The following is a 25833-nucleotide window of genomic DNA, read 5'->3' as shown; positions in this document are numbered from 1 at the left end:
CATTTATTTATTATTTGTATTTTATGTGTATGAGTGTATTGCCTGCATGTGTGTAAGTGCACCTGTGTTGTGCAATGTCCAAGGAGGTCAGAAGAAGGCGTCAGATCTCCCAGAACTGGAGCTACAGATGGTTGTCAACCACCATGTGGGTGCTGGGAATCAAACCTGGGTTCTCTGCAAGAGCAGTCAATGCTCTTAACCTCTGAGCCATCTCTCCAGTCCCCAAATTAATTTTTTTAGAGTAAATCTGAAATAAAAATGAATATGTTGGGCTGGGGAGGCAGCTCAGTTGGGAGAGTGCTTGCCTAGCAAGATAAAGCCCTGAGTTCAGACCCCAGCACTCCATAAAACAGGGCATGATGGTAAACACCTATCACCCAGCACTTAGCACTTGGGATAGAGGCAGAAGTATGAGAGGTTCATAAGTACATTCATTTTGGAGAGCACTAATCTGGAACAAATCTTACTACTTCCTAGCTGTAGGACTTAGGGCAAGATATGTGACTTTCTGTCAATTATTTTTTAAGCTGTAAAATGATGCATTATTATTTTGCTGTGCAGAAAATCTGTGGAACTTGGTTTCAGGAACTTTTCTAAAAATATTAGTCTTAGGAAATTAATACTTTCCAGAGAATACAAATGGTGCCTGGCTTTAAGAGACAACTATAAAAATGGATATGAAGAAAGGTATGAAGAAATGGAAGCAATTTTCTTCAGAAGACCCAGCACAGAACAAGTTGGAAATCTTGAATTCATTCACAATGGGAATGTTTTTTCTTATTAATATATGGGAGAACTATTATTTACAAATTAATATATTACTTACAAAACAGAAATACTTTTTTGAGATAGGGTCATACTGTGTTCCCCAGGCTCTCTTTGAACTCATTGTAATTCTGCTGCCTCAGCCTCCTAAATGCAGGAATTATAGATATGAGCTACAACATCTGGTTTTGGAAGTAGTTTTTAATGAGACAGTAGGATTTTCTTTTTTTTTTTGTTTTTGTTTTTGAGACAGGGTCTCCCTGTAGCCTCAGCTGGCCTGGAACTCACTATGTAGACCAAGCTGGCCTTGAACTCATAGAGATCCACCTGCCTTTGCCTCCTGAGTGCTGGGACTAAAGGCATGTGCCACCACAACCGGCAAAAATGTTTTCTACACTTTAAAAATATTGCTGGGGGTATATTTAAAAATGCACCGGATGGGCCAGGCGTGCTGGTGCATGCCTTTAATACCAACACTCAAAAGGCAGAGGCAGGTGGATCTCTGTGAGTTCAAGGCCAGCCTGGTCTGCATAGTGAGTTCCAGGACAGCTGGGGCTATAGGAAGACCCTGCTTCAAAAAGACAAAAAAAAAAAAAAAAAAAAAAAAGCACTGGTGAGATGGCTCAGTGGTTAAGAGCACTGGCTGCTCTTGCAGAGGACCCAGGTTCAGTTCCCAGCACCCACATGGTGGAAAGAGAACTGACTCTCACAAGTTGTCCTCTGAACTCCCCACATAGTATGGCACACATGTCCCCTACCCACCAGCCCAAGGAAATAAAATGCAGTAAAAATTTAAAAATTCTTCTGGGACTAAATGGTATGCTTTTTGTAAATCTCAAATCCCTTCATGGAATACTATCTTTCATCTGGAATGTCTTAAATGCATTTGGCTTATGTGATAAAAGACTAAGTAGTTGGCTGAAGGAGTGCTATGGTTTGGATATCTTCTCTGAAACGCATGCTGACATTTGATTACCACGTAACAGCATTGAGAGGTAGACCCTTAAGGAGATAATTAGGTCATGGGGGCTCTGCTCTCATGAATAGATTTAAGGCTGTTATCGCGGCAGTGGGTTGGTTTTAAAAGAAACAAGTTCGGCTTTCCTTTCCTCTCTCTCTCTCTCTCTCTCTCTCTCTCTCTCTCTCTGTCTCTCTCTCTCTCATTCTGTCTTTGCCTCTCTCAAACTCCCTCCAATATGATAGCCTTGACCTTATTATGATACAGCAAAAAAAGCTCCATTAGATATAGTCCCTCAGTCTCGGACTTCCCCAGCCTCTAGAACCATGAGCCAAATAAACTATTGTTTATAATACAGCCACCCATGAGCTGCCAGCACCTGGGCCACAACTCTTAGAAGATGTCATTGAGTTCCTAATCTAGTTTCTCTGGCAGGAGATCTTTCCTTGTCCTAGAAAAGATTTGTGGAGACAGAGAGGATTAAAAAAATAATATTGTTAAGTGAGGTTGCTGGGCCCCAGATCTCTTTTATTCTAGGTCAGTAATTTAACACTCTCAGCTCTCAATTCAAAGCCTGTAATGACCTTGCTGTGCTGAATTATTAGTCCAGGATATATATATATAATATATCGAGAGAGAGAGAGAGAGAGAGAGAGAGAACCCTTTAAAAAGAGGCCTTTTGATCAGAGTACCGAACTGTAGCTCGCTGTAACTCTAGCTGTCCATTCTTATATGGCAGGAATTAAGGACTCCCCCTGCCAGGCAGGACCCTATTAAAAGACAATAGCTGTTTGAAAAGGGTAAGCAAGTTGATATGGATATAATAGGCCACATATGGGGGCCCCTTTCTGCTCTGAAATAAAGCTCCTTCTCAGAATTGTGAGCTGGGAAATCCCATATTCAGTAAGGCTGGAGGAGGAGGTATAATAGAGGAGAGAGTAGCCATGCAGAAATGCCTGAAGGTGCTTCAGAGGCACACAGAAGAGCACTCTGGAAGAGGTGAGCATCAATCACTGAGGATAGAGGCTTTCAGAATACCCAGGTGCTCTTTGGTCACCATGAGCCTTTAGAGCTAATGATGACAAGGATTTGGCCAGAACCAATAGAGCAGCTAGTTTCTCTAATGAGTCAACAAGAACAACAAAAACCCACTGAACAAAGCAGTAAGCTCTCACCAGAAATGATGCAGCCGGCCAAAAGTAATCGTTCTGCTGGATAAACTGTCACCATGCTAAGACTTAAGAGCTTCCCATCCTAGTGCCACTGTACACTCTAGCTATCTCTGAGAAATCTCCTGCAAATGACATCCCTCTGAGAGAGAGAGAGAGAGAGAGAGAGAGAGAGAGAGAGAGAGAAACACTCTGCCCTTTAGTGAGTGAAGCGTTTGGAGAATCTTTAATTCACAACAGAATTTCCAAACCACTGTTTTAGCTGTCTCTAAGATCATTTAGCATGGTGCAAAGTAAGGAATGACTTAAGAGTGATTCAAGGCATTTAAACACATTAATCTGGTTGTTGATAACTAAACTCTGAACCCCCAAATTCCTCCATGAAAATATCAGAAAGATAAATTTCTTTCCTCCACTATCCTTTGCCTCTTGACAAATGAACAGTCTTCTAGTTCCCATCCATTGTAATTAGTGGGCTAGGCTTGATGGAATTTATCACTAAAGACAGACAGAATCTCTAACACTTGCTCCATTGAATGACCAAGAGGGTATGAAGCTGATCTTTAGAAAATTAAAGGGTTTTTTTAATTAAAGAGAGGATCTGGATTTCTAAGGGGACAAAAAGTATCCATCCTTACTCCAGAAAAAAAGGGGAATTAAACACCCTTCTTAATTTGAGAATGTCAAGATCACTTTTTAGGAAGGGAAAGCAGCATAGAAGTAATTGTGCAGCTGTCTTTGTAAGATGTAAACTACCACAGGTACCCTCTGGCCACAATTTACATTGCTTCCTATAGCAAAATATGACTCACCCCCTCAATCTAATTCCATTTCTCTATCAACCCCAATTCAATGATGGTGTCATACAAATCAAGCCCTGGGGACTGTATTGGGGGTGGAAGGATGTAAAGGAATGTGGAAATGGGGAACAAGTGAGGAAAATGAGAAGGGGAAAAGCAAGACAAATACCATGTGTTCTCTTTCATATGAGAACCTAGATGTGTGTGTGTGTGTGTGTGATATTAAAATAAAGAGGTACTAGTGGTGGGGGGGCAGGAACCAGTGGGAAATGGATTGAGGAAGAGAAAAAGCAATATGAGCAAAGGACAATGATATATTATGAAAATGTCATAAAGAAAGCCATTATTTTGTGGATCTACTAAAAAAAACTAATAAAAAAATCAAGCCCTAGTTTAAATGAATTTCTCTAGTGCAGTTTCTTGGTTAAGTTCCTAAATATGGTTTCTCATTCTAATAACTACAAAATTAAAGGGACAAACTGTATACCCACCACACCTAGTATGTATAATACTGATATAGGGACAGGATAGGATAACTGCACTCGATTTCAAGAAAGAAGGGGAAGGAAGGCTAGGGTTATACTCAGGGGTAAAACACTTGTCTAGCATGTTCAAGGCCCCAGGTTTGATCCTTATCACCACACACAAAAAATTTTTAAGTTTAAAATTAGGCATGTTGTGGGCTGGAGGGATGGCTCAGCAGTTAAGAGCACTGACTGCTCTTGCAGAGGACCCAGATTCGATTCCCAGCACCCACATGGCAGCTATGAACCATCCTTAACTCCAATTCCAGAGGAATCCAAAGCCCTCTTCTGACCTCCACACATGGGTGGACTCACATACATGCAGGCAATACACTCATACACATAAAATAAAAATAGTAAATAAAATATTTTTTAAAAATTAGGCATGTTGGCACAATCCTGTTATCCCAGCACCTGGGAAGTGAAGGCAAGAAGATAAGTAGTTTAAGGCAGCCTTGAACATGCAGGAAGTTTAAACCAACCTAGGTTACATGAAACCCCATCTCAAAAAAAAAGGAAAACAAAACAGCAAAGCAGCAAGCAATAAAAACCCTTGTTAGGTAGTTTGACTTCAAGTAGGTAAAATTCAGGTGTTCAACTACTGGTTATAAAATAACCAAAGGTGGACATGAGGCCCAGGCCAGTCTAATCAGCTTTATCCTTTTGCCTGGTCACAAACTGGTTCAAGTTTGTGTGTATGAAACAAGTCTACCTAGTAAATTTGAATCCAAGGTTTCTTTTTTTTAGAGCTACAAGGGAAGAGAATCACTTTTTCTATTATAATGACTATACTCAGGATGGAGGCCTCAAGTTTGCTAATGGTCATCTTCAGGATAAAAACAGGAAAATGGATGAAGAGCAGCAAATGTAAATTGCTAATGAATTTTTGTTTGTTTGTTTTGGAGACAGCGTCTCCCTGTAATCCCAGCAGGCCTAGAACTAGCTATGTAGACCAGGCTGGCTTTGATCTCACAGAGATCCTCCTGCCTCTTCCTCAAGTACTGAGATTAAAGGTGTGCACCATCATCATACCCAACCTAATGATACTATTTTAATAGCTGAATTCAGCCTGTTTGAAACCAGCCTGTTCACCATGGGCTTTTTAGTAAAAATTTGGTAAAATTTCTATCTACTGATATTCTCTCTGTGTCTCTCCTTCCTTCAAGCCATTTTAAGTTGGGATACTAGTACATGCAATCAAAATGTCTTCCTGTTGGTTGCACACCCTTTGATGGCAGAGCATATGACATTCTTTTTCATTCATCTGGCACCTAGCACAAAGTAAACATTCAATAAATATGAAATACAGAATTAAAATAAACATAATTATTCTGTCCAATTAGCAACAATATAAGAAAAAGAGCAAGAAACCATTTTCTAATTAACAAAATATAAAAGCGTTCTTTCTAAGTATTTTGTTTGAACTTCAATATTAGACCCAAGGGCCTAATCTTAGTAGCTTCAAAATTTCTCCTCTCCTTCTTTATTCCTGTTAAGGACAGAGGGTAAGAAAAGTCAGCTTCTGCCTTCTTTCATGAATTATGATCCAAATGGAAAGCCCCGGAGAAGACACCCTTATAATGTCATAATTCTAAAGATACAGTTTCATAGTGACCCCAGACATACCCATTAACCAACTCCTATCATCATCACAGGTTTTGTTTTTGTTTTTTTTGTTTTGTGAGATGGGGGGGGGTCTCACTATGCAGCCCAGGCTAGCCTCAAACTTGCAATCCTCCTGTCTCAGCCTCCAAGGTGCTGAGATTACAGGTATGTACAACTATACTCAGCGTTCATCCTCCCATCCTTGAGATGGAAGTCGATGGTCAAAATCACAAAGCAAACAAAATTCAAAGTCAAGCTTCTCATTTTAGTTTTTCTTTTCCTTTGCCTTAGACAGCTATCATTATAACATCTCCTCCCTACTTCATCCTTCTCTATGATACTAATCAAGAATATACTTTCTAAAGAACCACGTTGTTCTTTGAGTATCAAAAATAGCAACAGCCACCTGGTATGGTAGTACATGCCTGTAATCCTAATACCCAGAAGGTTGAGGCAGGAAGGTCACAAGTTCCAAGCCAGCCTGAGCTACATAGCAAAACTTTATTTTTAAAAAAGCAATAGCAGGGCCGGGTGTGGTGGCACACGCCTTTAACCAGCACTCTGGAGGCAGAGGCAAATGGATCTCTGTGAGTTCGAGGCCAGCCTGGTCTACAGAGCAAGTTCCAGGCCGGCTGGGGCTACAGGGAGACCCTGTCTCAAAAATACCAAAAACAAAAAACAAAAACAAAAGGCCTTAGTGAGCTCTACTCTAGCATCCCTGTGAAGTGTAGCTTCCCCATCCTCCAGTCACTCAATACCCCAAAAGCCTCACTGAGTTTCTCAACTTTTACTACTTGAAATTGCATTATTAATAAATAGGTATTTCTCTCTGAAGTGTAGTCAGACTTTGTTAAATATCTGTTAGTCTACATACTACCCATATCACATTATATTCTTATCAACTTTTATTACTAAAAACCTACCTAATCCATTTTGTGATAAGAAAAAATCCAGACAGAAGAACATTCCAAAAAGGAAGAGAGGAAATAAGCTAATTTGACAATGAAGTTAGATTCTTCTTTTTTGGGGGGGAGTGGGAAACAGGAGCTCAATATATAGTCCAGGCCAGCCTGAAACCTACTATGTAGCCTAGGCTGGCCTCAAACTTGGACTCCTTAGCCTCCTGAGTGCTGGGATTATAGAAGTATCACATTACTGCACCTAGCTAAAAGTTAGACTCTGTTTGTTTGTTTGTTTGTTTGTTTGTTTAGGTTGACCTGGGACTCACTTCATAGTCTAGACTGCCTAGGTCTGGCAGCTCACATCTATAATCCAAGCAGTCAGGAGGCTAAGGCAGGAGGACTACTATGAGTTCAAGGCCAGCCTGGGATACAGAGTAAGACTCTTGTCATACAAGCTAAGCAAATCCATAATCCAAGACTCTCAGAGGGGAAAGAAGAGTGATGAGGAATGATACATGGTCCATGTTTAAGATTTGAAATCTAGGAGATGGTGCTGTCAGGTTCTCCTTCATGCCATTCTGAAGAAGCTCAGGATTAGAACCTCATTGAAATCATGCCCACACCAAAACCTCACAGCATCTGTGGCTGGGTTAAATCACAGAGGCACTGAAAGGAGAGCCATCTCTATTCTCACCACCCACCTCGACTTCTCACGTGCCCCGATGTCCAATGCACAGTGTGGGCAATTAAGAAACCAGCATTTCTGGGTTCCTCTCCTTTGATCTATGCACACAAATTCCTGTCTTCCTTTCATTCATCTTTCAATCTGTCACAGACCTCTTTGTAATTTCTACCATCTGGCACAGCTCTCAGATTCATAAGAGAGATGTAATGATAACATTTTAAAGAGGTCATTGATCATTCACAGGTTTTCTGTTTTTGTTTTGTTTTTAAAAAACCAGTTTGTCAGAGTTACACAAATGTCAATTTGATTTGGGGGAAAAATGTGGCTGAAAACTGTTTCAAATTCCTAAAATAAGCTTCAACTTCATTTCCGTCACCATTCAAGAATTAGTTTTATTATGCTTATTTTTCCTTTATCTCAAATATTTCAATAGTTTATTAAGAAGCAGGTAGGAATTTCGATTTTATCAGCACTCTAGCAACCACTGAACAGGCAGAATCTTATCTAGTTTCGTGGACACTTCTGATACTTAGTGGTATATCTGCTCTGCTGGCCATTTCCAAGACTTTCCTAGGAATCACAGCCAAGCTTGAAAGAAGCAGTACCAGGGACGGTGCTAACAGCAACCAAAATCTAAATATCATATGTAAATAAGGGTAACAGTTCAATCATACCTCTTCTTTTATTCCCAACAAAATGAAAGTCACTGTTATATAAAGTTTATGAGAATTCAGTTTCGTGTGATAATTAATAAACTTCTAAAAGACCCATGAATGAGCCAAGCATGGTGGTACACACCTTTAGTTCCAGCAAACAGGAGATAAAGCAAGTGGATCTAAGTGAGTCTGAGGCCATCCTGGTCTACACAGTGAATTCCAGGCTAGCCAGGGCTACATAGCAAGCCGTCTCAAAAAAAAAATTACGAAAGTACTACTACTACTAACAGTAATGCCAAGATTCTTGGTTGCAAGCAATAGAAACCAAATCTGACTATCTTAGTCAAAATGGAACTTTGCTACAGGAGTTCACAAAACCCAGATGTAGCTGAAGGACTAAGCTTAGAAAACAGCCAAGAATCAAGGGAACTTCAGAGGCTATGCACCAGAAAACTAGGCACAGGTCTCATAGCAATTTGATCTACAGGCACTCACCACACTGACACAACTTTGCATAAAAGTCTCTTTTGGCCCAAGATAGTCATAGTTAGTTTCTGATGAATTAGTCAAAAATATACTTAATGCTGAGGAAATAACTCAGTCTGTATGGTACTTGCCACACAAGCATGAGGACCTGAGTTAGATCCCTAGAATTCACCAAAAAGGCTAGGTGAGGTAACATGCACTTGTAATTCCAGTGTTGGGGAGGCAGAGACAGGAGGATCCCTAGGCCTCACTGGCCAGTTAGCTTAGCCTGCTTAGGCAAACTCTAGGCCAGTAAGAGATCCTGTCTCAAAAGAACAAGGTGGATGGTGCCTACTGAGTAATGAGCCTGAGATTATCTTTAGGCTTCCACACATAGGTGCACACTCCCCACATACACACCTGCATCCACATCCACATATAAACATACATTACATCATACATAGACACCTCTTTGCCCCTTAAGAATCTGTATAACTTGTGATTCTTAAAAAAAAAAAAAGTCATCCTGGGCATGGTGGCACAAGACTATAATCTTATAATCTTAGCACTTAGGAGGTGGAGGCAAGGGGATCAGGAGTTTAAGATCATTGTCAAGACCAGTCTGGGCAATGTGAGTCTGTCTCAAAAACAAAAACAAAAAACAAGAACAAAGAGAAAAGGAGAGGGGAGGAAAAAATCCAGTCTTGAGAAATTTCATACCCATTATAATCTCCATCTTTTTCACTCCCAACTTTCCCCCTTATGTTCAACAATCAAAATCTAAATACTGGGCAGGTTGAGATGGCTCAGCAGGTAAAGACAACTGCTGCCGAGACTGACAATCTGAGTTCAATCACCAAACCCCACATGGTGAAGGGAGAGAATGACTCCAACAAGTTGTCCTCTGACCTTCATATTTGTGCTGAGGCATGCCCCCACCCCCAATAAATAACAAATATAATAATAAGAATGTAAAAATCTAAATATTATTGTAAATAAGATTCTTCAGGAGGCTAGAGAGATGGCTCAGTGGTTAAGAGTACTGGCTGTTCTTGCAAAGGACCCAGATTCAATTCCCAGCAACCACATGGTGGCTAACAACCATCCATAACTCCAGTTCTAGGAGATCCGACACTCTCTTCTAACCTCCATGGGCACTGCATGACATGAGTGCACTTACATACATGCAGTCAATACACTCACACACATAAAATTAAAAAAATAATATTTTGGACTAGATGGAGATGCAGCTCAGCTGGTAGAGTGCTAGCCCCTATTCATGAAGTCCTGGCACTGCATAAACTGAAGAAGGTGGCATACAACTGTAATCCCAGAATTCTGGAGGTAGAGGCAAGAGGGTCATCAATTCAATCTTGTTCCTCACTGAGTTTGAGGTCAGCCTATGCTACATGAGTTCCTGTGGGGGGGTGTAGATTTGGATCTGCTTTTCTTGCTTTTTCTTTTCCACTTCTTTCCTACATAGTCCTCTCTTCCTGGAGTCCCACTCTCCTTTCTGTCAGTAATTCTCTACATATTCTTCTAGGCCTAAAATAAATGCCACTCCTCTGTAAATCATTTCCTGACTTTGGACAATTAATCACTTATCTTATGAAAGTTTATTCATTAGTCCAGCACTTCTAATCCTCTATTTTATTGTATTTATGTCTACCGTCTTCACACAACATTGAACTCCTTGAGGTCCATGTCTGACACAGTGATTGATATATAGTACAGGCTTACCACACAGTTACTGAATTTTAAAAATCAAAAGGAAAAGAGCAGGCAGGGAGTTTATTTCCTAGCATTTACAAGGTATCATCTTTTACCTTTTTTTAAAAAAAAATTACAACATAATTGAACCCTCCACGAATTGGCCTTACCTTATTCTAATTATGTATTTCCTGTCACTTTTCAACGTGTACTAGTCTGTCATAAATCAAATTAAACTCCTTAATAACCTGTTGTAATGTAAGATATTTCCTATTTCTGCTAATATAATTATATTCTACTAGGATACAAGGTCTAAAGGAATTCCTCTTCCAATAAAGCTAGACTAGGTAATTCAGACTAACCCTCCCAGCTGAGGAAAAGGGAATAAATCATTAAAAGCATATGGATTTTCCTCCCACATTATTTTTTTAAGTTAGTGTACAAAATAATGGTTTTGGTGCCTTGCTCAGCCCTCCTTCCTGGTTCCGTTCTTTCCTCTAAACAGCCCCCCTGCTTTAGTCCTCTGTGTGTGTGTGTGTGTGTGTGTGTGTGTCTGTGTCTGTGTGTCTGTGTCTGGCGTAGATAAGTTTAGATTCCAAGACATTGTCTCTCCTCCCTTGTTACCCTCTCTTGTTCCCCCACCAGGCCCTTTCTTCCCTGGCATGGCCTCTCTTCTGCTTTTAAGAAGCGTGTGTTTGAAGTTATCAGAGAGCCGTTTTCAAGGCACTGAAGACTGACAGATCCTTATGAAAGGATCTGTTCCAGAGCTGTGAGTCAAGCATTTGGTGTCACTTTTCCCCTCAGGCAGGGAGGGCTTCCAAAGATAGAAAGGTTCATGGGTTGAATTCAAGAGATCTACAAACTTGGATGAGGAAATTTTTCTATATTTTTACTACCTCCTGATTGAGAGGCGGCACGTCCTTTAACTTTGAACGTAAACATAGACCTTGGTAGTACTTATGACTCTGTCAACAACACAGAAACCTCAGATGTTTTCACATCATTTTACAGTTCTACTAGGTACCTCATTTATCATTTATTCTCACTACCACTTTAAAAATGAGGTATTACTGTATCCTCTGCTGTTGTAAAGGAAGAAGCTGATACACTGAATACTTATGGCTTTAAATTAAAGTTAAATTTCTGAGTTTTCAAATAATTCTTGGGGCCTGGAGTTAAAAAAACAACAACAACAAAAAAAAAAAACTGGAGTTCAGGATGCATGTAGGTTGGGAAAAGGGATCTATTAAACTCCTAAGGTTCTCTGACCCCCTGAAGAACTACTCAGAAATTGGCTTTCTTTGATATTTATGCCTAGCTTCAAATCATTTCAATAGCTGAGGGGATGGAGGTATCCCAAGAGTGCTAGTAGCACCCAGGGACCTACCAAAGATGATGCACACCCACCACTGAGGAAAGATGGCACCATTCTCAGCCATCTACTGTCTCTACAACTTTGTCATGTGTAATGTACACCACTGAATTAGAGGGAAAAATTATAAGACAGTAGAATTTAAAAATCAAAGATATGGGGCCTGAAGAGATGGCAGAGTGGTTAAGAGCACTGGTTGCTCTTGCAGAGGGCCTGGGTTCAATTCCCAGCACCCACATGGCTGCTAACAACCATCTGTAACTCCAGTTCCAGGGGAATTTGACACCCTCTTCTGACCTCCATGGGCACTGTATAACACAGGTGCACTCACATACATGCAGGTAATATACTCATACACATAAAATAAAAATAATAAATAAAAATTTTAAAAATCAATGATAGAAAAGAGATAACAGGAAAAAATCCACAGTGAGTCCAAACAATAAATTATGGATTCTGTAAAAACTATGCTTTACTGAGCTCAAGCAAAAAAAAAAAAACAAAAAAAGTTCAGCCCTGGCAGATAGTAAACAAAAAAAAAAAAAAAAAAGGAGCTAAATGGGGAAAAAAAAATGCTTTTATGGTTTTAAAACTGGGTCTCACTATAAAACCCAGACTGGCTTTGAGCTCTCTTCCTGCTTCAGCTTCCTGAGTGCAAGAATTGCAAATATGAGCCACCATGCTCCAGCCTAAATGGAAATTACTGAACTGAAAAATGCAATAGTAGAATTAAGAACTCTGTAGATGGGCTTAATAGCATTTGGACACAAATGAGGAAATAATTAATGAACTGGAAAAAGAAAAGAAAATATCCAAAATTAACCTAAAAGACGAAATGAAAGAAAATGCAGAAAAACATAAGAGAGGATATTACGGAAGGGCCTAACATTTGCATAATTGGAATTCCCAAAGAAATACGGACTGAGAGTAGAACAAAACAAGTTTAAGGGCTTATAACTGAGGATTTACAAAACTGATAAATCGTCAAGCTAGGGCACAGGTGATGCCACCAAGCCTGATGACCTGAGGTCAATCCCCAGAACCCACATCATTGAAGAGTATGTCTCCCTCAAGCTGTACTTTGACCTCCACACATGCACTGTGGCATGTGGGCACACATGGGCATGCACACATACACACAAAATAAATAACTGTAAGGAAAAATATTAAAGACATAAAGCTATAGGTCCAAGAAGCACTAAACACCAAATAGTTTAAATACATTTTTGAAAAGCAAACTTAGGCCAGATGTGGTGGTACACACCTTTGATCCAGTACTTGGGAGGCAGAGGCAGGCAGATCTCTGTGAGTTCAAGGCCAGCCTGATCTACATAGCAAGTTCTGGGGCTACAGGGAGACCCTTTTCCAAAAAAAAGACAGAAAAAAAAAAAAAGGCAAACCTAGACATGATCTTAAAAAAAACTGCTAAAACCCAAGAAGCAATATCCAATAATTAGCCAAAAATAAAGGAAAAAATATATTCTAAGGAGCAAGAATAAGATGCAGTTAATTTTCAATAGAGACAGTGAAAACCAGACAATAGTTGAGGGTAAAAAATGATGTCATCATATAGTTTATACCAGGAAAAAACTGCCCTTCAAAAGCAAAGACGCAAATTCAACTGAGTTCTAGACTAGTTAGTTAGTAGTTTCTTTGCAGCGCTGGTGACTGAACCCAGGTAATTATTCACACTAGGAAAGTACTCGACCATAGATCTAAAACCAGAGCCCACTAGTTCTCTATTAATATTCAGTTACTTGCCATTGTGGTAGTGCACGCCTGTAGTCCCAGCACTTGGGAGGCAGAGGCAGGCAGATCTTTGTGAGTTAGAGGCCAGCCTGGTCTACATAGTGAGCTCTGGGACAGCTGGGGCTACAAAAAGACAAAAAGACAAAAAAAAAAAAAGAAAAAGAAAAAGAAAAAAAGAAAAAAAAAGAATTTCAGAAAAGAATCTCCATGAGGGTTGGGATTTCTTATTTGTTTTGTTCCTTGCTGTGTCCCTAGTATCTAGAACAGTGACTAAGGTAAAGACACTCAGAAAACACCTGTGAGAATGGAGGTATGTTTCAATAGTAGCAGTAGCTACAATTCATGCAACACTTACTATATCTTAGGTAAAAAAGCCAAACACTTCATTTGTATTATCTTGTTCACTCTTTCCTTCCAACAATTAGATAACATAGAATTTTACATTTTTATGTATAAATCTTACTATTTTATAAACAAAGCTAAGTAACCTGCCCAAGATTACATTGATAGGCCCCAAACATGGATCTGACACTAACGTGTGTATTTGTAACCACTTACACTACAGAGCTTTCAAGCTACATTAAAATGTTTCCTTCTGGGGCTGGAGAGATGGTTCAGCAGTTAAGAGCACTGGCTGCTCTTGCAGAGGACCTGGGTTCAAATCCCAGCACCCACATGGTGGCTAGCAACCATCTGTAATTCTAGTTCCAGGGAATCCAGTACCTCCTTCTGACGTCTTCTGGCATTGCACAACATGAGTGCATTTACACACATACAGGCAATATACTTATACACATACAATAAAAATAATAAATAAAATATAGAGCTGGGCATGGTGATGCATAATCCCTTTAATCCCCGCACTCAGGAGGCAGAGGCAGGTGGATCTCTGTGAGTTCAAGGCCAGCCTGGTCTACATAGTGAGTTCCAGGCCAGCTGGAGCTACAGGGAGACCCTGTCTCAAAAAGACCAAAATAATAATAAAAATAATAATAATAAAAAATAAAATAAAATGTTTCCTTTTTTTCTATCTTTCTTAATGAAGAAAACTCCTCTATGATGTCCTATTCAAGAACTCTTATTTAACTAATAGCCACTATTTCTCCTTACTTTCAATCCTTAACATACTGGAGTACATAACTTAATGCTTATATAAAATATTATGTTCTCTAGTTGTTTGTTCATCAAAAAACATTATCACTCAGGCAGATCACATCTCTTTCTAGACAAGTTTCTCTGATGTAGAGCCCCTTTGAAGCTCTGTAATAATACCTACTATATGGCAAGGGGATGAAGAAAAACATGTAGCTGGAAAAAACATACAAGAAACAGTGTTTGGGGATCAGGCCTGAAAGGTTTAAAATTCTAAACAGCACATTAGACTAAGAAAAACACTACCTTAAAAAGGAGGTTTTTACAACAAATTTTTCATAGCATCTCTTTTTTCTTATGGCAAATCAGTGGATGTTCAGGGCAATTTGGATACAGCAATATAGTTACTTTGGTTCAACCCTCTTGAGAAGACATGTGTGTTACATATTAGGTGAAGTATGAGAGTGCACAGATAAACAATTATCCCCACACATGTAAACTGCAACTTGTGTGGTGGAAATAGACTCTCCCTGCATGGAACTGCCTATGTAATGCTCTCTTTGGGCTCTGTGGTTTCCCAATGCATTCCAACTGCTCAGAGGCTGGAGTTTGGCTTAGCAAGCACAGATAAACAGCTTCCCGGAGCAACTGCCAGCATAAGGAGCCATGACCTCAGCAGGGAAGGTCTGCTTTTCATTACCCAAGTATAGCACTGCTAGGGCAAAGAGCAGGAACCATACAAGCTGTCTTGTGGGACTCAGGTCCCCCATTACACCTTCACAGTTTTTATTCTTAAGAGGCAGAAGAAATGGGATGTAGACAAGAAGGGAAGAAGTGGCTTATAAGGGAAGAAGGAAAAAAGAAAGAAAAGCATCTCTAGACAAGTCTCTGAGTGAACGATGACAAGCAAAGAGGTGGACACTAAGTGCCTACAGTTGTATAGTGAATCATCCAATGTTTTAATCTCCAAGAAGCACACCAATGCAGGGTAAGGAAGAAGTATCACAGGAAGCAAGAGATAACAGACAGTCCTCAAGGTATTCGATTTTGATGCCATTCAAAGAGAGAGGAGGACTATACTTCAAAATCAACAAAAAAAGAAGCAAACTGAGCAAAGGGAACAGGCACATAATAAAAGTTAGCTGGACAGAGCTGGATACTCCATATATGTCATTTCATTTATCTGTTTAACTATCCCATGAGATAGGTATTATCATCCCTGGCAATAATGTAGATCTAGAAAATCATAACACAAGGGACATTAACAAAGACATTTACTGTTGATGGTACTTAATGACAAGGAGATGAAACCAGGTGTAATGGTGCACACCTGGAATCCCAGGCCTCAGGAGAGAGGGGCAGGAGGATCAATGGAAGTTCAAGGCTAGCCAGGGCTACATAGTGAGACCCTACTTCAGAAAAAAAGAAAAAGACAGAGGGATGAATTCAAGGCTGCTTCTATAATCACTCAGGAAATAATGTCTTACCCAAACCACTGTCATTATAGTATTCTCTACTGTCACAGTCCCAGAACTTAGTATGTCTGGAACTCGCATGTCAAAAAATAAATTTGCAGGCTAAAGTCATTTTCTGGTAAGAAATTATCCACATCTGATAGCTAAAGGAATCACAGTTCTGAACTGAAGATAGGAAATAGGTTGGATATAACCCCTCTTAAAGGATCCAGGGAAAGAATTCTTTTGTGTGTGTATGAGAGAGAGAAAGAGAAAGAGAGACAGAGACAGAGAGACAGAAAGAGAAAGAGAGAGACTATGTAACTATGGATGGCCTAGAACTTGCTATATAGACCAGGCTGGCCTTAGACTCACAGAGATCTACCTGCTTCTGTCTTGTGAGTGCTGAGATTAGAGGCATGTGCTACCGGTAATGCCCAGCAGAAACACTCTGTTTTATGGGTAAGTCACTGGCTATACAGATGTACTTGCTGTTGGGCTAGGAGCTAAGACATAAGACAAATACTTCAGCAAATCCTGACAGCACAGGGAAGCTTTGTTTAGCTTCCTTCAGTGTTCTCAGAGAAGAAACTATGTGACAACCAAGATCCTAATTGTCCCTCCTCCTCCCCTGTCCCTGCCACCCCATCCCATCTCAGTAAAGACCTGCTTAAAGTATCAGATTGTGTCATTCTTTCCTGTTCTTGTGCCAGTCTTGTCCCACATTTTCTACAGTTCTAGGCAAATTACAGAAGAAATTAAAAGCACAGAAAATTTTAAATTGCTCTGTGGATAAAGCCACATTTCTTAACTTCTGGTGGGCTATTTTACATTATTAATAGTACGAGAGATTTGTTGATTCATATTTGTGTGTCTGCTTGATTGCCAGAGGGTACCCAGGGAATTAGCAGAGAGGGAATACAAGGGTTTAGACTAAGTAAAGGTCCTTTAAATTATTTATAGATTGTAATAAGTCAAGTTATTTCTCCAAGGGGAAATATTTCAGTGTGAAAAAGTATACCTAAGTTTTATACTGGCTAGTTGCAAAAGCAGCTCCCATGAAGACAGAACTATTGCTCATGGGTCTTAAGAGTACTTTAGCCAATCGGCCAAGGACAGAGTTCCTCCATCTCCCTCTTACTGGTCTCACAATGGTTCAGTTTCTCTTAATCTGGGGAAGGAGGAAGTAAGGAGGTAGTAGGGCCCTCCCTGACAGAGGAAAAGTAGGCTCAGTTACTCTTGTAACCTTTGACTCTGACTTCTACATGAATGAGGAAACCAGTGAGCTGTGAAATCACTTCCTCAGTCACCAGGTCAAGTGCTGCTGGATGGTTTTCAGGAATCGTAACATGAAGGACTGAAGAAGGAAGATGGGCACTACACAAACAGGCAGTTTTTTGTATCTACAATGACCCTGGATTTTTCAGTGTCAAATAGGTTCTGGTGACTCTGGTAACTCACCGCTATGACTCTCTAAAGTCCTTCTATTAGCACACCTCTGCTAATACAGAAAAAGAACCAGAAACCTGTTCGGACTTCACAGATGGCTTAACAGGAGCATCTGGGCCTGTAACAGGATAGTATTGCTTTAAGTGAAGACAAAATCTATTCCTGGCAATTCTGAGTCTCTGAGACTCCAGATGCTGACAATGAGGAATGGGCAATTTTCTGTTACAATGTGTCAACTCTAGCTAAGAACTAAACTATGGAAAAAAGGCAGGAGGGGGCTGGCTCTTGGAAGAAGCCTACCCCTTTTGAAGGAGTCTATAACAGGATTAGTCACCATTACTTCACCACACCACATTTTGACTCAATTTAACAACAATAAGTAGGAAAAAACATGGGACAGAGATGGCTCAGAGAAGTCTCAAGTCCATCCTTCATTCGAAGCTACGAGCTTGAAAGTCAGGAAAGTCCTGGATTTCTCGGATGTATTTCCTCTGCTGCCACGGGCACAAGAAGAACCAAACAGCATTACTTAGATGCTAGATGGTGTATACGTCTAAAAATCTGCCAACTTTAAGACTGAAATTTTTCACCCTGATTATCCTAGGTTGTTCACAAGCTATGGAGTACCCGTTTTAAAAAAGAAGAAACATTCAGCATTTTCTAACCATGGGCTGTATATATTGATTTATGAATATGTATTACACTGGGATTTCTTTTTTCTAAGAGTGAATTAATAAGGCTCACATTTTGTGGATTTATTCCAATCAAGACAATAAAAAAGGGAATGTGATGCTGAAACTTCTTATGAAAGTAATCCAAATAAACATTCAACTTCCCAATTGAATTCTGATGATTACTATGTCTCAGAATAAAATTATAGTTCCTTTCTAAAACCTAATAAATAAAGTTTTTTATTTCCATACTTATGCTACATGATAGACAACACAAATACTTTTTCTGACTACTTTATTCCTTTTACTTATCAAATCTTAACAAGGCATGAAGGAAAGCCAATTACCGATGAAATGGCTTTCTAGGAACACTGACTATTAAAGGTTCTCCATTCTGAGTAGAGAAAAATAAAACCAAATTATCTTTCCTGGACACAAACAGCCCAGGTATTCAAGGTAGACAAAGAGAAAGTGAGTCACTGTGAGCTAAGTTACTGACCCTCTGATGAGGGGAGCTCTTTGATGGTCCTATAAATCACAATGTCCTGGTTACTTTCTTGCTATTTATCTTGTTAAAGTTGTCAGCTGTATGGCCTTCAGAATGTTACTATTTTGTGCCTGAATTTCCAAATGTGTAACTGCGGGCACATTAATGCCCTGCCTCACTTTGTGAAGATTAAAGAGTGGTATATGTGAGAACATGCCAGCCACAGAGTTCATTAGCTACAGCTCTTCTTTTGTCTTCAGTTTGCTCACACACTTTCTCTTGTGTTAAAAAGTTAGGTCCATAAGGGTATGCACCTTGTCTTGTCCCTGATATAAGCTATTGGCCAAGTACACAGAGCACATAGTAAGTGCTCAAAAATAGTTACTGAGGGGCTGGAGTTTGATATTCAGCAACACATAAACCAGGTGTAGTGGCACATGCCATGATCCCAGCATTGAGGTAGAAACCAAAGGATCAGAAGTTTAAGGTCATCCTTGGCTACAGAGAAAGTTCAAGACTAGCCTGTGTTGCATGAGACCCTTTATTAACAAGAAAAAAGAATGAAAAAGAAAATAGTCACTGAGGCAAATGCTGGCTTATGATTTCATCCTTAAAATAAACCTCTATCAATGAAACTAATCTGTGTACTTCTTTTCCTTGCAACCAAAGCAATCAACATCAAAACTTCACCAGAAATGAAAATGACACACTAAAAAACAAAACACAGCAAAACAAAACAAAGACATTTGATCATAAGAAAAAACCCTCCTGGGCCCAATGGCCATGACCACAGAGTGTTACTCTTTTCTATATTAGGATGTGGAGGTCAGGCTCCCTGATGCCACAGGGCTGGAACTATCAATTAGCTGCAGAATGGTTCCCAATCCCGATAGCAACTCTCAAGTTTCAGTCAGCCTGTTTTTCTCTCATCATTTTTTGCCAGTGTCTTAAAAAGCTACATTTCTCATTCCATCCTCACCACAAGAACCTGGTCACACTCTGTCTCTAAGTCACAGCTACTCCAATCTCATTTTCTTGGATGCATGTCTTCAGGGAGCCTGACCTGGCATTAACTTGGTCTATTCTTTTTTTTATTGACTTGGTTTATTCTCTTTTTTTTTTTGTCTCCCTGTAACCCCAGCTGGCCTGGAACTCACTATGTAGACCAGGCTAGGCTCAAACTCACAGAGATCCTGCCTGCCTCTGCCTCCCAAGTGCTGGGATTAAAGGCATGCGCCACCATGCCTATCTGACTTGGTCTATTCTTAGAGTAGCGCCTCTAAATATTCATTCCTGTCACCTTCTCTGGTTGAAGGACAATACTCAGAGGTAGATATTACACATAGCACAAAAGAAAACCCTTTTGGATCGTCTTTCCTTCTTTCAAGAGTGTCCAAAGGAATATGGTCTACAGAGCTCAGTCTTGCAGACACAAACATGATACTGCTCAGACACTATGTTTTGCAGTTTATTAAGATTTTCTGGGACGCTCACTGTAAGAATGTAATGTTAGAATCCAGCTGCCTCCTGCTCAGGCCATAAGGCCTGCAACAGCCCTTCCCCTCTTAAGAATACTGACAGGCACCCTATTGAGATACTGCCTGTCAATCTCTAACAGACTTCCATGTGACAGGAGCTCTCACCTGGGGAAGTGAGTTTACATTAGAGGGGGTACTTGTGGCCACACATTCTGCTCCCCACCCTCCTGTATAGGAATCAGAGAGCCTGGCCATAGGCTTATGCTATAGAAGTTGCCCCATCCTCAGGGAGGTAGAAGAGACTCCCACTTCTGCCATACAGGCCACGATCTCTTCTCTTCAGAGCCCCCACCAAGCTGTCTCTGGGGCTGGGGCCTGAAGTCTCCCTAGGGCTCCCACCATGCTGTTGTCTGTCTATCTGTTTATGTTGTTCATAACTCTTTTTATAAACTCCATACCCCCCAACCATCTGTCTCAGTGTCCCTCTTGAACCTCCCATCCAAGGCCTTTCACAGATAACTCAATAAGTGATAAATAGGTATATAACACCAATCATTTAATGTATGAAAAGGCATGATCTTGAAACTATGAGATGGAAGTGTATAGTTAGTATCTTTTTTCAAAGTCATGCTTTCTTTTTAGAGACAGCAGTAATTGATTCTCCAAAAGGCCAAAACTAGATATTTAAATGGCAACAAATTAAGATCATCAATCAACAGACAAGGCTATAAGATAAGCTTGTATAATATAGTTCATAGAGAGAATTCAAGAGTTGTAGAAATTATAGCTAAAGACACCCCCCCCAAAAAAAAAGACTGATGAAGGCTTCCAGCAACATTAGGTAATGAAGGTACTTGGAGGCAGTAGAGATGCACTCTGTAATACTGCAGATAATGCTAGATTTAACTCTGACAATTTTTAGCTTATGTACTTGAAGCTCTTTTAACGTTTAAATTGAGGATCCTTCATTTCCTCATCAATAAAACAGGGATAACAATCATACCTAGTTCAAAGAATTGTAGCAGAAGAAACATAAGATGAGTTTAATAAAAACTGCTCATTATGTCAGTAGCAGTAGTAGTAGTAGTAGTAGTAGTAGTAGTATGTATGTATGTATGTAAGGCTTATTAAGCCCATTTCATAGATGAGGCAATTGCAGCCCAGCATTCAGAAATCTGCTAAGGGTTAACCAGCAGGGAGCTGCTTCATCCTACAGTAGTGCTCTGTAATCTCAATCTCAATCTCTTTCTCTCTCTCTCTCTCTCTCTCCCCCCGCCTCCCTCTCCCTCTCCCTCTTGACTGTCAAGCCATCTCTCCAGCTGACAGCCATGCTTCTCTTATGAATCAATACAAACCTGGGGGCCTGAATGGGAGGATTTTCACTAGATAAATCAAACTCAAAGTCAAATCAGGAGCTTCTATGAGTCTACCAAATACATTTCCCATTTTGTCATATGGTTATGCCTTTCAAAAAATATTTTAACATCTTTGGAACTTTGATACTGGTTCACTGTTCACTTTTCAAAATAACTTACCTCAAGCCAATCTGTTGTCTTAGAGTCACAGAAGTTTCAGGAATGTTCCACTCACATACTTTATATAATTTTTAGTTTTCTGAGAACAAGAAACAGCTCACTTGGCAACTAGATTTCTATCAGTATTATGAAAAATCTTGTCTTTTTTCTTTTCTTAACAGTATATTAGTAGATTTTTAAAAAAACCCCAAACCCCTACCCAGAGTAAACTGCATTCCAAACAGCTACAAGCCTTCCTACAGGTTCTCTAGAGTTCAGTATCAGTTACATAGGCCAGTGTAATGTGCTTTTGGAGTGCAAGACACATTGTATAAAACTTCTTAAAGGGAAAAAAATAGAGCTTTACTGTCCAAAACCAACAACAGATAGGGTTGTTTTTATTATAACAAAATCTACAATTAGAGTAGTAGGCAGGTTACGCACTAGTTTAAAATATAGACAGTTATAGATTCAGAAATATTTACTAACTCTGTTACCAACATCTATTATATGCTAACACACACTTGGAAAATAAAGATGAAGAAGAAATGACGCTTGCCCTGAAGGAACCAGTATAACAGGGGAAAGACTTATAAAGGAGATGAGGGGGGTTGAATGAAAAAAGGCCAGGAAGAAGCATTACCCCATAAGGGTCATATTTCACTTGGCAAGGAGCCTCCAAAGTACTGGTACAGATTAAATGGCCTAGAAACTTGACCCTTCGGCCTGTCAGTTCTGTAAAAGCAAACAAGGCTATTCAATCCCAGTCTGTTCCCTGACACTTCATTTGCTTCAGCACACACCACGAAAACAAGCACACTTCCTTTCTCTACTTCATCCTTCTTTAGAAGACCAGGAGAAGAGACTAACTCTCTTCTCAACAAACTTGTTTCTTCCCAAAATTCCAATGGATTCCAATCTAGATATTCAGCTGGAGAGGTAGCTCAGTGGTTCAGAGTGCTTGCTGCTCTTGTTAAGGTGCTACTCCCAGCACCCACATGTTGGCTCAAAGCCATCTGTAACTGTAATTCCAGGGGATCTGACATCCTCTTCTGGCCTCCTTGGGCATTAGACATGCACATGGTACATAAACATACATTTGGGCAAGACACACCCACCCATCAAATAAAAATAAACCAATCTCTAATGAAAAAAAGAGAAATCTAGATTTTTTTTAATTCACTTTTTTGTGTAGTTCATACAGAACATCCCAAACAATTTTATTCATTTTCATACCCACATCCCAAACGGCACCCTCCCATAGCCTCCCCCTACCACTGGAACCCATATATTCTATCATCCCTGTTACTGTCCACTGTGTTGTCAGTGCCCCCAGCTATTCCCCAGTGCTAGTCCATTCTGCTGAGTCTCGTCAGCCTATCTAGAAGAGCCAGGGGCTCCTCCCAAGCCCATGTGACCCCTGAGGAACAGATCCTCAAACAACCTTAAGAGTAAAAATAAATTGGTTTACTTGGCCAATTGTATGGTCTTAAACACCCAAAAGGAAAGTATAATGAAAGATTAAAGGGATTAATATATCTCTTTAAGAGTCCATGTGTATAGCTAAAGGCTACATAACAAGAAACAATTGGGGCTGGAGAGATTACTCAGTGGTTAAGAACACAGGTTGTTCTTGCAGAAGACCCGGGTTCGAATCCCAGCACCCACATGGCAGCTAACAACTGTCCATAACTCCAGTCCCAGGGGATCCAATAGCCTCTTCTGACTTCCAAGGGCACTGCATGACACGGGTGCACTTACCTACATGCAGGCAATACACACATACACATAAAATGAAAATAATAAATAAATTTTTTTTAAAAAAAACAAGAAACAATGCCAGACAGGAGATACCTTCCTTTGAGTTGTTGGCCAGGGTGGCCCAAGAGACTCCCAGACAGTAACCCAGCACAGAACTGAGAAAATGAACAGCAGACCCCAATCTTATCTAAATAAATCTAGATTTTTTTTCTTTTTTTTTGGTCTTTTTGAGACAGGGTCTCCCTGTAGCCCCAGCTGTCCTGGAACTCACTATGTAGACCAGGCTGCCTTGAACTCACAGAGATCTGCCTTCCTCTGCCTCCCGAGTGCTAGGATTAAAGGCATGCACCACCATGCCCAGCAGAAATCTAGATTTTTTTAAGATTGGGAATATGGCTCAATGGTAGAGTTCTTCCCTTGTATAAGGGCCTGGGTTCCATCTACATCTAGAAAGAAAACAAAATAAAGAGAAGAGAAAAGAAAAAAAGAAAAATCTAGATTTTATTTATTTTATTTCTAAGAACTCTAGCATAGTAAAGAGCTAGGGAGAATCAAATGTTCCTTTAATAGCAACTCAGGTTTAGTTCATCAGAACAGCTGTCTGATCTCCAAGGAGTCTCTGGAAAACAACAGTGGATAAAAACACCCATATTTAAGGAAGATGGACTTTAGTTCATGATTTACCTTAAAAAAAGAAGCAGCCAGAAGCTACTCCCACTTTCTTACAATATTCTCCAAACACAAGAAAAATAGGAAAGAGAATCCAAATGATTATATTCATATGTGATGGCATATATAAAGCAACACTTTGTGTCTCTTTAGGACATCTTTTCATGAAGATTAAAGTGTTTTAAGATGATTATGACAAAATCACCACTGGCCTAATCTATTTTTCATGTACCCTGATCGATTCCAAGTACCTCCTTTGGGCCCACCCTGTTAGCAAAGTATTCATATACTTACTATTCTGTGAAGAACCGGGCAATGCCATACTGGCTGATATCCTCCCTGTTCTCTAGCAGCTGGCACACTGCATCCTCCATGTACGTGAGGACATGTCGCTGAGCTGCAAACAGGAAAAAGAGAGAGAGAGAGAGAGAGAGAGAGAGAGAGAGAGAGAGAGAGAGAGAGAGAGAGGAAATGGAAGAGATTAAAAATACAAAAAAGTTCTCCTGATCCCAACAAGGCGCCATGTAAGTCAACCAAGCTGTTAGCTTTGCCCTGAGAAGTAGCCTGGCAGACAGAGACAAAGCTTGCTGGCCCAAATTGAGCTGACTGTCCTCATACAGAAGAGTGGAAGGTGACACTGACAGTCAGACAGGTTGTAATAGGTGATTTTCTGAAGTCACACATTTTGCCCTTTGGGATCAATCATCCTTGTTCACCTGTGCATCTCCAGAACCTATTCCATGGAATGATCTGATTATAAAGAAATATTAGATCTCTAATTTTTATATCACTAATAAGGTTAAGGGCTGTAAAATTTCAGTACTGTTGTATCCACATAAGTTATTAACCTTAGTAAATAACAAGAGTTTGAGAAATCCGAGTGGCCTGACATATTAGAAATGTTTCCTGCATTTTCTGTGACTGGAAAATGTGTGGATTAATCATGAATTTGTTAAAATAAGCTTGACACAGAAAGACAATCGCAGGGACTATTAGGGACTTGAAGACGGTTAAAGGGGAGAGGAACACAGAGATGGTAGGAGAAAGAAGGGTGGGTGTTCTCATTTGCTCCTCTGTTGCTGTGATAAAATAGCCACCAGAATCACCTTAGGGAGGAAAGGGTTTATGTCATCATACAGGTTATATAGTCCACCACTGAGGGAAACCAAGGCAAGAACTCAAGGCAAGAGCTTGAAACAGAAACCATGGAGGAATGCTGTCTACTGACTTGCTCCCAGGCTCGTGTTCAGCTAGCTTTCTTATACAGCCCAGACCCACAGGCCTAGGGATGTTACTGCCCACAATGGCCTGAGTCTTCCTACATCAATTAGCAATCAAAAAAATTCCCAAGGGGCATAGTGGTTTATACCTTTAATCTCAGCACTGAGGAGGTAGAGGCAAGCAGATCTCTTTGAGATCAAGACCAGCCTGGTCTACATAGTGACTTCTAGGCCAGATGGGACTACAGAGAGACCGTCTCAAAAAAGAAAGGAAGGAGAGGGAGGGAGGAAGGGAGGAAGGAAGGAAGGAAGGAAGGAAGGAAGGAAGGAAGGAAGGAAGGAAGGAATGAAAACTTCCCACAGACATACCACAGGCCAGTCTGATAGAGGTAATTCTTTAACTGAGATTCCCTCTTCCCAGTTATGTCAAGTTAATCACCAAGATTAGCCATCACAGTAGATATGAATACTACATGATGCATATACATATATGCAAATGTCACAGTAAAAGCCATTAATTTGTACAATTAACTAATTGACATGTTAATAATTATAGTTTAATTTTTAAAAATGAGGTCTTGCAGCCGGGCGTGGTGGCGCATGCCTTTAATCCCAGTACTTGGGAGGCAGAGGCAGGCGGATCTTTGTGAGTTCGAGGCCAGCCTGGTCTACATAGTG

The 25833-nt window shown here is 40.1% G+C and overlaps 1 protein-coding gene across 2 annotated transcripts in view; it reads right to left on the bottom strand.

Annotated features, from left to right (window-relative positions):
* CUNH11orf49 (chromosome unknown C11orf49 homolog) overlaps nt 1-25833 on the bottom strand; it is a 219310-nt gene that overhangs the window by 151254 nt on the left and 42223 nt on the right. For both annotated transcript variants that reach the window (XM_008843563.3, XM_008843561.3), the window contains exon 2: nt 24230-24332. In XM_008843563.3, the coding sequence (XP_008841785.1) occupies nt 24230-24332 (103 nt within the window). The remainder of the gene's footprint in view (nt 1-24229; nt 24333-25833) is intronic.

Source organism: Nannospalax galili, unplaced genomic scaffold, assembly GCF_000622305.1.
Source record: "Nannospalax galili isolate Female #2095 unplaced genomic scaffold, S.galili_v1.0 scaffold1200, whole genome shotgun sequence".
NCBI classification, from domain to species: domain Eukaryota; kingdom Metazoa; phylum Chordata; class Mammalia; order Rodentia; family Spalacidae; genus Nannospalax; species Nannospalax galili.
The sequence above is the reverse complement of the archived record's forward strand: the minus strand, read 5'-3'. Positions and strand labels throughout refer to the sequence as shown.